The sequence below is a fragment of the Odocoileus virginianus genome, chromosome 8 (assembly GCF_023699985.2).
Source record: "Odocoileus virginianus isolate 20LAN1187 ecotype Illinois chromosome 8, Ovbor_1.2, whole genome shotgun sequence".
Lineage (NCBI taxonomy): Eukaryota > Metazoa > Chordata > Mammalia > Artiodactyla > Cervidae > Odocoileus > Odocoileus virginianus.
The window spans coordinates 15,599,294-15,612,695 of record NC_069681.1 but is presented as its reverse complement, the minus strand read 5'-3'; the positions used below and the strand labels follow the sequence as shown (position 1 = coordinate 15,612,695).

At 40.9% G+C, this 13,402-nt stretch overlaps 1 protein-coding gene across 4 annotated transcripts in view; it reads right to left on the bottom strand.

Moving 5' to 3' along the window:
• LRCH1 (leucine rich repeats and calponin homology domain containing 1) overlaps nucleotides 1-13,402 on the bottom strand; it is a 212,503-nt gene that overhangs the window by 49,196 nt on the left and 149,905 nt on the right. For all 4 annotated transcript variants that reach the window (XM_070471233.1, XM_070471235.1, XM_070471234.1 and 1 more), the window contains exons 7-11: nucleotides 12,926-12,989; nucleotides 9,612-9,714; nucleotides 6,982-7,109; nucleotides 2,623-2,690; nucleotides 961-1,047 (exon numbers count right to left, since the gene is read on the bottom strand). In XM_070471233.1, coding sequence (XP_070327334.1) covers nucleotides 961-1,047; nucleotides 2,623-2,690; nucleotides 6,982-7,109; nucleotides 9,612-9,714; nucleotides 12,926-12,989 — 450 coding nt within the window. The remainder of the gene's footprint in view (nucleotides 1-960; nucleotides 1,048-2,622; nucleotides 2,691-6,981; nucleotides 7,110-9,611; nucleotides 9,715-12,925; nucleotides 12,990-13,402) is intronic.

Below are 13,402 nucleotides of genomic sequence, written 5' to 3'. Positions count from 1 at the left end.
CAGAATCGAAATGCTTTTCAAATGAACTGCTGAAGATTTCCAGCCATGCTCGCCCGACCTGTGAGCACTCCTTCAGAGCCAGGCAACAGTGGTGGTGTGCTCTCCCTGGCACTCTGGGACTCACTAATACCTCTTTCCATAAACTCCCAGAACCTGGTGTGATTTCCACACCCACCATATTACAAGACCACGTCATCTTCACATTTAAATCCCCACAAACCCTGAATGGTTTACCAGGGATAACCTTTGGATCTACTTCTCCATCAATACGGTAGTTATCACCCAATACCAGGTATACTGCCGTCCTGAAAAATATTTTGTCCATGGGCATTCTATTATCTTCAGCTAAAAAATCAAAAACCATACTGACTGCATATAGTGCCTATTATTGATAATGACTAATTCAATGAAAAAATTACCACCCAAATCTTTGGAAATATATAATTTAGTTAACATATACTTGGCACCATATGTATGGATGACTGAGTCACAGTGCTATATAGCAGAAGTTAAATACAACATTGTAAATCAATTAAACATCAATAAAAATTTTTAAAAATAAATAAATATGGTAACACTTGATAAATTAATATTTTTCTTTTTTAGAAAATCTCTTATATTTCTATATTCCAGGGGTTTAAACTTCATTAATATAAAATATGCACTTTGACTATTTCTGTTGTCTAAACATTATACAAAAATCACCCAATGAACTGCATGAAGGATGAATGAATTTCAAGAGACGATGAACAGAAGGTAACTGATCTCAATCCCTCCAGAAGTTTGACTCTTTTATTTATGCATCTTGGGAAAACACAGTTAAAACTAACTTTTTTTTCCAGTGGTTAGTGGTGAGCCCAAACTGTGTGTATAGATACTTAAAAAATTGAGATAATGCACTCAATAAATTAGTGTACATTATGGACCCATAAAACCTGGGCCAAGGAAAGACACACATACCTGTTGGGATCTTGCAGCAAATCCACCGCTTCTCTCAGCTGTTCAATCATTGCTATATCAATGTCCTGGTCTTTGGATGCACTTATTCTGCAGCATGAAACCAAGCATGAGACCGAAAATGACCACCAGAACATGAATAGCACCTGGGTTCTTAAGAGCAAACTTACAAAAATCCACCTAACATTACAAAAACCATTTTGACAAACCCAGCATTTTAATGAAGATGTGTCAGAACTCTGTGGGGTGAGCTTCCAGAGTTACTGGGGCAGGGGAGCCAGCTTGGCTGTAAAACACATCATTCAAAGTCTCAATGACCCTGGGCCCCCACCTGCCCAACTGTAGCGTGAGGGTAATGGACAAGCTGAGTGGTTCTCAGTCCAGGCTCTTTAAGCAGTAAAATCATCTAAGGTGCTTTAAAAAAATGCCAGGGCTGATACTCCCAAGCAGGTTGTCTAGGGCTTGAACATTTTATTAAGGTCTACAGATGATACTGATTTACAGGCAGAGTTAGGAATAATATATATAAGATTGAATATGGGGTTTCCAAAGATTTACATAGTTTAAAAACTCTTTCTCTATAAAATCCATTTCCCTATAATTCTATGATTCTATAATCAAGCTAGTCCTCCTCCTACTCCTCAGCATATCCAATGAATAGCTGGCTGTATTAGACAGTAATTTGAAAGGAACTCTGCAATATTTTTAAAAGGCAAGAGAGATTTGATCACGGTTACTGCTTTCTACTACAGAACATAAGTCAATGTCTTTCTATAAGTGAAGAAACTTTGTAGTGAGTACATTCTCACTAAGGGGAAAACCCGCATGAAGTCTGATGGAAGGTCCAGGCCTATATGCTGGATCATGGAAAACAGAATCCTGGGAACCAAAAATCTACCCTATGCCATATGGTCCAAACTCAACCCCCCTGGAAAAGGTTCACTGTCTTGACAGATTACTCATGCCCTCCTGCATAAAGCTGGCCAAGTAAATCTTTATATGCAATAGACTGGAAGGAATGTCCATCTGGTGCAAGATTCCTTGGGTTCAATCCTAGCCCTCTGTAACCCTGGGGCAAGATGATCAGTCTTCCTATGCCTCGGTTTTGTCATCGGCAAAATGAGGGATAAAAACAGAATTTATCCCATAGAGTTGTTGTAAAGAGGAAATGAGTTGCTACCTGTGAAGGACTTAGGACAGTGCCTGATGTGGTATTTAATAAACATTAGCTAGTGCAACTATTAGACTTAAGACCAAGACCTCAGAAGTATATGGTTTTCTCAGGCCTTAAGGATTCCGGGGAAAGAAGTGGGAACAGGACCATATAACATTTTAGGTCCAGCTGTTGGTTGGTTCAGACAAAGGAAAGTAAGCTGAAATCTTCTGTCCAGCAATTCTATCTCATTTCTTGAATCACATTCTACCCATAGCCTCAAATCTGATAAAACTCACGGCCAAGGAAGAGGTATGACCTAGTACTGTGTGGTCCCAATATGACAGTAAGTACCAGCGGATAAACCTTCACCTTCTGATCAACATCATTGGACAGGGCTATCAGCTTGCCCAAAGAAAAGTGGACCACGATTCTATCATGACAGAGCTGCTATTTCACATGAAACATGCACTTTACAGGATGGAGGCTCATCCCCAGCCCTGGGTACTCACGTCCCCTCGGATGGCCAGTGAGCATCCTCTTCTATCCGTAACAGTTCTTCACAGGCCTCAGTCCTTTCCTATGGACAGAACACATGGGTCTTCTGAGAGCCACTGGCTGTGACAGTCAACAGTCTAAACCTGCCTCCGTCTATGTTCATAGCAGCACTACTCACAACAGCCAAAAAGTGGAAATGACCCAAGTGGCCGTGGATGGATAAATGGAGAAAATGTGGTCTAGACACACAGTAGAATATCATCCAGCCTTCAAAAGGTAGGAAATTGTGATACATGTTACAACGTAGATGTCCCTAAGGACATCATGCTAAGTGAAATAAACCAATCACTAAAAGAAAAACGCTGTACAATTTCACATACATGAGGTCCCTAGAATAGTCCAATTCATAAAGACAGAAGGTAGAATGGTAGTTGGGAGAGGAGAGGGGAGAGAGATTGGGAAGTTACTGTTTAATGGGTAAAGAGCTTCCGTTTTACAAGATGAAAAGAATTTTGGAGATAGATGGTGGAGATGGTTACACAACAAGGTGAATATACTTACCACTGAATTGTACACTTAAAAAAAATGGTTGAGACGGTAAGTTTTAGGTCATAAGCATTTTACCACAATTAAAAAATAAAAGACATGGAAACCTGGTGTGCTGCAGTTCATGGGGTCGCAGAGTCAGACACGACTTAGCAACTCAACAATAACAACAATAAAACGTTAAAATTTTTAAAAAGAAAAAAGAGAACCTGGCTCTGGATCACAACTTAAGAGTCAGAAATGCAAAGCTCAACTCGATTCCTCATTGCCTCTTAGCACCTCCTGATGCTGACAGATTGCTCCACTAAGCTTGTCAGTTACATGGAAATGTGCATTCTATTGTTTCTGAGAGGACTGTGTGTGTGTGTGTGTGCACATGAGCACTTGCGTGTGCTATTAGGAAAAAGGGAAGCATAAAAGACTTAAGACAGAAAATGCCTCAAATTGCATCTGATGGTTTTCATGTGTAAAACATCCAGATTTCGCTGAAACGCACCCCTCTCCCGTGATCCCAAAGAAGCACTCTGGTGGGAGTATTTAAAAGGCCGTTCCACTGTTGGAACTGCATGCGCTGTTCTCCACTTTGATCTCCACCACAGAGAAATGCTGCTTTAACTCAGCTGACAGCTAAAACGGAAGCCATCCCTGAAAGTGCGAACATTCCCCTAGCAAGCAAGGTACAACAGACAGAAGGATTGTTTTCTGTGTCAAAGTTCTGACACATTATTAACTAACTCAGGCCCAGCCAACTCTCCAGATGTGTCATGGAGAACAAGTCTTCCTCTAAGGAGGGATCTAGCTGCTTGATGTCAACCTCTGGCTTGAAAAACACTCTTTTTAAAAAAAAAAAAAGAAAGAAGCACTTAGACTTTTTCTATATTGATTACACATCTTGTGTATAGGAAAAATCAATAAATAAATTACTATACCTTTATCCAAGTGACAGTGAAATTTATGGGTGAAAATATACAACCAGAAATAACCAAGAAAACATGTTCTTATCTCTTCCTATTGGGTTGGAACTATAGGAGCCATGGGCATTTCCTTCTAAGTTTCAGTTTCACAAGAAAAAGTAGCCAATATAAAACAATATAAAACAAAAAAAGTATAAAACGACTATTTTAGTACACAAACTGGTGGCATTCTGGGTTACTTTTGCTAAGTTAGATGGCTATACAGTCAATAAACATTATTCACTGACTTGGTATTTATGAATTTGTCTACTCTCTGAAATCTATTTATCACCCCAAAATCAATACTTGTGGTGATGTGCAGACACACACAAAGCCTGGTGAAAAACTGAAGTCCCCAACCCCAACATACACTTCCGCAGTTGAGGCTGAACAAGGTGAGGTCATCCATGCTTTTTTGTTTCAGCTTTCAGGCTGAAACAAAAGTGTCCTTTTCAGAGTCTACTTAGTATCACAAATGCCCCCTAGTGTAGTACCAGAGTGCTGTCTTATCACCCTAAGCATGAGAAGGCTGTGATGTACCTTAAGGAGAAAATACCTGTGTTAGGTAAGCTTCCTTTCTGCATGAGTTACAGGGTCTTTCTTGGCTGCAAGTTCAATGTTAACAAAACAATCCACATTAAATCAAGTGTCTTGAGGCAGGAACAAACATAAAACCAGGTTATGTACCAACCAGTTAACAAAAATGTGTGACCAGAGGTTCACAGGAACCTAAAAAAACCCTGTATCTCCCATGGGAGCAACAGTTCGGGATTAGACAATTCAGTGTTTGAGGAGACTCTATATAAGAGAACTATGTGAATGGGGATCAACTGTAGTTACAAAAGCACAAGATGCTACTTCAGTGAAGGAGAGGAGACACGATTATATAAAACACAGAGCTCTTGATGGTCGAGGGCTGAGTAATTCAGTACACTGGATAGCAGTCAAACACACTCACACTTTAAAAGAGAGGCAAGTCGAGGCTAAAATGGGCCTGAATTTCAGTGCACAACTTTCCATTGTAGATTTACGTTTTACTTTACTCCTAGAGCTCCCCACCTTCCAAGAGAAGCCTCCTGCAGGGGTGTTTACTCGGGAAATATTTGCGGTAGATTTCTACACTCACCTTTGTTCCCCTAGACTCCACCCACAGACCCATTCGGTACAGCAGCCATTTCCATGGACCCGAAATCTCTAAATCTAGGAAACTTGATTTTCTGAAACAATGTGCTTTTTTTCCCACTATCACTTTAATTGTTTTCTTTCAGGGCTTCCACCATTAGACCCTCAACTTGAACTGATCATAAAAGAAAGACCAAAGCCCAGTTTTCCACGTTTTGGTGACAGGCTGGTCTCAGGGTTGACAGACAGGCATCCAAAGTGGGAGCGTCCTGTGAGGGCCACCGGCTGCAGAGTCAGTCTGAGACTTTCACTTTAGGAGCATGCCTGGCGGGGTGGGATGCTGGATGCTCAGCGAGGGGTTGGGGGACTCCTGCTGTCATCAGAACAAGCAATGATGAGGCTCCACTGAAGCCACATCAGAGGAGGTGGAGGACAGAAGGAGGCAGTGCGTGTGAAATAATTTGAAATAAGAGCTGATGAATTAAATATACAAAATAACGAATAGGTTTTCTACAAATGTACGTCATATGCCAGAATCACTGTGTCTGTTTTGAGCAAACCAGAGCCTCCTAGAGTGTACCATTCAGCTGTTTTTCTCCCAGTTCCCTTGAAGGTGATGCTTGGAGACATTCGTTTGGATAAAGCCCAGCCATCCTAACACCATCCTCAGGAAATAAGGACCAGCACCTAAAGACCCCAGGCCTGACTTTAACACAGCAACTCAGAGACCACAGTTTCTCACAACCCACAAGGTATCTGAATTAAAGCAAAAGGGTTATCCTTGTGATCCCTGGTGCCACGACCAAGGCCAAAGGACGGACAAGAACAAACCAAGGCACGTAGTCCTGTCACAAAGTGGAACCTTAACCACCAACTTTGTAAAGGGCTGGTTTTCCCCTCATTGTTGCCGTTCCTCTGATGAAAGTTCGTCTGACAATTTAGAGACTTCATCCAACCTTTCAACATCTCAGTGCCACTAAACCTGCTTAGGAATAAGTGACCGCAAAGTAACCTTCCTAAAAAGGGAACGTATTCATTTCCAGAATTTAAAAGTCTTCATTTTTTCTCCTTTTACTATAAATACACTCCCAAGAAAAGCATTTTCCTAGGATACATTGAAAGTGGAAAGGTAATGGCAACCCACTCCAGTACTCTTGCCTGGAAAATCCCAAGGATGGAGGAGTCTGGTGGGCTATAGTCCATGGGTTGGAGAAGAGTTGGACACGACTGAGCGACTTCACTTTCACTTTTCACTTTCATGCATTGGAGAAGGAACTGGCAACCCACTCCAGTGTTCTTGCCTGGAGAATCCCAGGGACAGAGGAGCCTGGTAGGCTGCCGTCTACGGGGTCACACAGAGTCGGACACGACTGAAGCGACTTAGCAGCAGCAGCAGCAAAATACATTGAAAAGCACATGAAACTTTGTTTTAGCTTTTACGGGATGGTCACAGAAATTCTGATAAATTTCCTGACTTACATGATGCACTGACTACTGGAAAGCTTAGTAATTTCCGAATGCAAAAGAAAATCATACATAAACACAGACATAAATAGGTATGGATGGCAGGGACCAGGTCCTCATGTCAGCAGACAGACATGCGAGGCACTGAGAAGATGGTACATAGGCCTGAGGAAGGTGGCAGGAAGCCGAGATTGAAGGTGATGGATTGGAAACCTTGAGCGTAAACTCTAAGGCGCCAAACAGAACTCAGTAAGTTAAAAAATTACTAACAGTTGATCCTCAACTTGCCTTAATGTAGTTTATAAACTCCGAATGGAGCACGTCTGTTCCATGGGAACACTGGTCTCGTTCTTCTCCTGAGTTGTTATTGTCACTCACAAATGAAGGCGCCGGCTGAAATTCCTGACGAAATTCCCCTATTAGGAAAATAAAAAGAGAGCTACAAAGCACGATTTAATAAACAGATGAACAAAAACACAGATGACTCTAAAATACACCATCTAGCTTCCCAATCTTCTCTGCCATCTCGTCTGGAGGTATATGATGACCCAAGTTTTACCTTCCCTATAGGATGTGAGGACCAGGTGAAAAAAAGAGAAAGAAGGGGAATAAAAGTAAAAGAAATAGAAAACCCCAAATCTAATGGTCAAGGCCTCTTGATCTGAAGCAGTGGGATGGGGTGGGGTGGGAGGAAGGTCCAAGAGGGAGAGGATATATGTACACGTATAGCTAATTCACTTCCTTGTGCAGCAGGAACCAACCCAGCACTGTAAAACAATTATCCTCCAAATAATAAAATTTTTAAAAGTCACGGCCCCTTTATGGCTTAATTTCTTATGAAACAAATGAAATCTCCTGTAATTTTAAGGAACAGAGAAGAGAAAAATATAAACGCGGGCTTTTTGCGCTCCCCGCAACATGTGACAATAAGTATTTCAAATTCAAAATTCAGTGAATAGTTACTGAGCAACTATTAAATAGGTATAATGCTAAACATTCTAGGAATTTGAAAAACTAGTGAACATGGTAAGAAAGTGTGGGAAAGGACAAAAATAAGGACCAAAAATCATAACACAGAAAGTGACTATGATGAGGGTGATATAGAGGGGAAAGCGCTGTCTGTCAGAGCCCATCCAACCACACTGCACTCTAGATGCTTCAGGACAGGACGAAGGAGCAAAGGTGGATCTCTTCTAGCTGCCCTGGATGCTGCAAAGAACCAAGTAGGACCATGTCACCTTCAAGGATTTCTGCCTGCCTGCTAAGTTGCTTCAGTCATTCTTGACTCTTTGCGACCCCATGGAGTCCTAGCCCACCAAGCTGCTCTGTCCATGGGATTCTCCAGGCAAAAATACTGGAGTGGGTCACCATGCCTTCCTCCAGGAGATCTTACCCACTGAGACTGAACCCATGTCTTATGTCTCTTGCAATGGCAGGTGAGTTCTTTACCACTAGTGCCACCTAGGAAGACCTCAAAGACTTATAGCCAGCAAAAAACAGCCACTTCTAGAACAGAGAGAGCAGTTAGAACTGGACATGGAAAAACAGACTGGTTCCAAATTGGGAAAGGAGTACGTCAAGTCTGTATATTGTCTCCCTGCTTATTTAATTTATGTGCAGAGTACATCATGCAAAACGCTGGGCTGGATGAAGCATAAGCTGGAATCAAGATTGCCGGGAGAAACATTAATAACCTCAGATAAGCAGATGACACCACCCTTATGGCATAAAGTGAAGAGGAACTAAAAAGCCTCTTGATGAAAGTGAAAGAGGAGAGTGAAAACACTGGCTTAAAACTCAACATTCAGAAAACTAAGATCATGGCATCCAGTCCCATCACTTCATGGCAAATAGATGGGGAAACAATGGAAACAGTGACAGACTTTCTTTCCTTGGGCTCCAAAATCACTGCAGATGGTGACTGCAGACATGAAATCAAAAGACGCTTGCTCCTTGGAAGAAAAGCTATGACCAACCTAGACAGCATATTAAAAAGCAGAGACGTTACTTTGCCGACAAGTGTCCATCTAGTCAGTTATGTTTTTTCCAGTAGTCATGAATGGACGTGAGAGTTGGACCATAAAAAAAGCTGAGTGCCAAAGAATTGATGCTTTTTAACTGTGGTGTTGGAGAAGACTCTTGAGAGTCCCTTGGACTGCAAGGAGAGCTAACCAGTCAATCCTAAAGGAAATCACTCCTAAATATTCATTGGAAGGACTGATGCTGAAGCTGAAGCTCCAACCCTCTGGCCACCTGACACAAAGAACCGACTCACTGGAAAAGATCCTGATGCTGGGAAAGATTGAAGGCAGGAGGAGAAGGGGACGACAGAGGATGGGATGGTTGGATGGCATCACTGACTTGATGGACATGAGTTTGAGTAAACTCCAGGAGATGGCGAAGGACAGGGAAGCCTGGGGTGCTGCAGTCCATGGGCTTGCAAAGAGTTGGACACGACTGAGCGACTGAACTGAACTGAACTTCCTCAGCTACAGAATACAGTGCTTAGAGTATCCATCTCAGAGTTTTAAATTTTAAATGCGATCACCTTCACAGATTAGCCAGTGCCTGGTGCAGATGAAATGCTCAATAAACAGTAACTACTGTATTACTGTTGCTGTATTTCTACACATTTTAAACATAGCATTTGGAACTTATAAACAAGCACTTTCGCCAGACTTCCCCAGTGGTCAGTGGCTGAGACTCCACGTCCCCAGTACAGCAGTCCAGGATTCGATCCCTGGTGGGGAAATGGATCCTGATGCCACAGCTAAGAGTTTATATGCCACAACGAAATCCTACTTGCCACAACAAAGATGGGAGATCCCCAGGGTCGCAACTAAGACAAGTATAGCCAAATAAATGAACAAATATCGAAAACAAAACAAGCACTTTCTTCCCATCCTTCATTCTCAGACCTTGAACTGGGCTAATGCGATGGCAGGAGTCCTCCTTGATTTGTTCTTCTTCCATGATGTTTGACATTGGCACATTGAGGCTAACGGTGTCTTCATCAGAAGGCTGAAAAGAAACGAGGCACTGTCTCATTCAAGGGAGAAGTGTTATCAAGGCAGATTAAGAGAATGTTTTGTGATCAAAAAAAAAAAAAGTACTGTGATTCTCACAAACACAGTACTGAGTAAAAGAGACCAAAGGATAATGCCACTAATATATAAATTCAAAGACGGGCAAAATTAACCTATGGTGTTTGAAGTCTGGATAGTGGCTGCTCTTGGGTTGGGGGGTGGGTGCATGAGGGGGTCTTCCTAGGTGGCTGGTACAGCTCTCTTTCTCTAACTAGGAACTGTTTGTATGAGTGTGCTCACTTGTTCAAAATTCATCAAGCTAACACACACATGCTTCTCTGTACGTACATTTTGATCTGAAAATTTTTTCAGGTTCCCAATGATATTTTCTAATCTAAGAGTCAGGACACTGAGAAGGACTGGATAACACCTAATAGAACAAAGAAATAACTGGAAATCCACTACCAAGCTAGTCCTAAGTCTAATCGATTGCTATCATAGTAATGGTGCACTGAGATCTGACAACAATACTGATTTACCAAAAGTACATTAAGGTTCCATGGGGCCAAATACAGAGATTAGGCAGTCAGCCTTTGAAACATCTCGTTTATTTACAGTACATCTCACACACAACATCAAGCTTCAGTTTATTTCCCTGTTTAGGCAGAGGAAGCTGTTTTAAATATATAAGAAGCTGCTTTAAATATAGTATTTAAAAGGAACATGGGTTCTGTGCAATTTTCAGAATAATGCTTCTATTTAGTAATCAGACTTAGTTCTCCCTTGGGGTCTTGTTTCCCACACTAACTGATGAAGCTTATTCAGATAATCTATGATTCTGTCACATGTGAAATATGAAGCCTCATGTATTTTCCTATGTCTCCACTTTAGCTTCACTATTTCAAGAAAATCTTTCCCAATCACAGGGATCAGGAACCCCACAGAGCAGGTTTCAGGTGACTGTGGCTTGCTCCTAAACTCCCGAGGCTGTGACTTGTACCATATAGTGTTCGTCTTACTTTTGGACACATGCACAGACTGTCCAGAAACTGGCAGAAAACAAACGTGCATTTCATTCATTACCCAGCTCTTTACTGGGCTTCACATTTGTTTTCTGTTTGCTTATCTGAGTGATAAATGCTAAATCAATCTGAGTGACAAATGTGAAATCAATCAGACAATGGCAACAGCGAAAGAGGGGAATGAGGTGTGAATTCTGAACCCCACAAGGAGATATTAAGCAGGGAACAAGATTGACTGATCGCAGATGATAAAATATTTGCCAAATAAAGTGAAAATAAAAAGTTACATAGAATAATTCAGAACCTTTATCTGTGTAAAACACACCTTTCTTGGAGGTGTTCTCAGGTAATGAGACTATAATGTGCAATAAATAGGAAGACAAAAAGACAAAGGGAAAATGTGCACACTTTATTCTATTGAACATAATCCTTTCTGCAGTCCTTCCTTCTACCCTCCTCCCATCTTTAAAAACTTAGCAAAATTCCAAGATCTGCATCTAGTTAAAAAGGAGAAAATAAACCCTTGGCCTCCTTTTAGAATATTAGCATCCTACTTATACTAAGTGGGAACAAAAGGATAATGAAGTTCTTTGTTTAATGTTTTATTAATGAACTTAATTATCCTTAGAAGACAGATAAAGGATAAAGCAGAGTCTGTTTTAATTTAATAGAAAATAAGCTCGGGTGAGTAATTTCTGAAACAATGGACTATTTCAGGGGACTTATGAGTTTTAATACAGCTAAGGGAGCTGAATTAAATAAAACTTATAAAGCAATGTGTTGAGTATTTTTTCCCCCAGGGAATCACAGTAACCTACTCATGTAGGTTCATGAGGGTAATTTCATTTTATTGATATTGGCTTTCTTTTTCTGCCTATAAACTCTTCTTCCTTTTGAAATATTCTATATTAGAAAAATATTAAGGTATAAAAATTTTTAATATACTGCCTTATGAAATATTTTGTGGGAAATAAATTTAAATATCTTAGCTATGTATTAAATCTCAAATGCCTAAAGAGAACAGGGAAAAGGCAATTTTCCTGGATTTATATATACAAAGAGTAAAAATTCAGATTTCTTAGAGTAATTGAGCTACTAATCACATCTTAAAAGAGTACTATCAGTCGCTAAGTCGTGTTTGATTCTTTTGCGACCTCATGGACTCTAGCCCACCAGGCTCCTCTGTCCATGGAATTCTCCAGGCAAGAATACTAGAGTGGGTTGCCATTTCCTTCTCCAGGGGATCTTCCCCACCCAGGAATCAAACCCGAATCTCCTGCCTTGGCAGGCAATTCTTCATCACTGAGCCACCAGGAGAGCCCTTAAAAGAGTATTGCAATGTTTCAGAATTCAAAAACCACACAAACTCAGTGTGTGAGCGCATATGTGTGTGTGGCTCAGTCCAGCTCAGTGAGTTCCCTCAAAAAGGGAAGGCATCGTGTGTATGTGTATGTGTGTGTGTGCGAAGGCATCGTGATACCGCCACCCCTACGCCAGCTGTCCCTCTTAGCTCTGCTGGTCAAGAAACCTCATGTGATGATTTATTAGTGAAAGAGTTTGGGAACCTAACAAACTATATATAACAAATGTTCTAAATGAGTTATTTATAACCACTTTACAAAGCTCTAGTGTGGGAGGCCCCTTAGCTCACAAATCACCAAACTTTTATCCAGTATTATCTGAAAAGAACACAATCTAAGAATTTCCGAAAAACAAATACTGCTGTAAAAATTATGGCTACTTAAAAATGCATTTCCTGTGGGTAGAATGCAATGTACATCTGATTGCTTAACATTTATGCAGGCGTATTAACAGCCTTTTCCTAAGTTACTCTGTCATTTAAAAGCAAACACTGATATTTATAAAAATACTTCCTGGGTACTTGCACACCACTTAGTCATTTTATAATATTTATTAAGCATGCGAGAATATTCTAGACAATGTGAGGCGCGGTGGGAGGAGGGAAAGGAGACAGGAACTCTATTCTTGAGACATTTACAAAATATTAAAGATGCAGAAAGAGCTAAAAACAGTTAATATTTATAGAACACTTAGAAAATTTCAAATAACTTTCACAAACATTATCACACGTTCTCAGGCAATTCCCTTTATCCAAGAGTCCAGTGAATGCAGGCAGATATACCTAGAAGCACAGAAGGAAAAGAATCTGATCCCGAACTTTACCTCTGTGGCAGATAATCGTTTGTCTCCGTTATCACTCCCAACGCCCGAATCAGAATCCTTCTTGCTGGGTTATATGCCATCGATATTGAATTCATTTAGAAAAGAATCAAGATGACAAAGTTCAGAACAACATACATCAACTTATATCAAAATAATGACTTTGCTATATAAATTTTTATTATTATCCAAAAGCAACAAACCAGTTGAATATTATAGGATATTAAGACAAGGCCCAACTTGGGCTTCCCTCATAGCTCAGTTGGTGAAGAATCTGCCTGCAATGCAGGAGAGCTGGGTTCGATGCCTGGGTCGGGAAGATCCCCTGGAGAAGGAAACGGCAACCCACTCCAGTATTCTTGCCTGGAAAATCTCATGGACAGAGGAGCCTGGCAGGCTGCAGTCCATGGGGTTGCAAGAGTCAGACACGACTTAGTGACTAAACCACCACCACCAAGACAAGGCCCTAATGAAAATCAG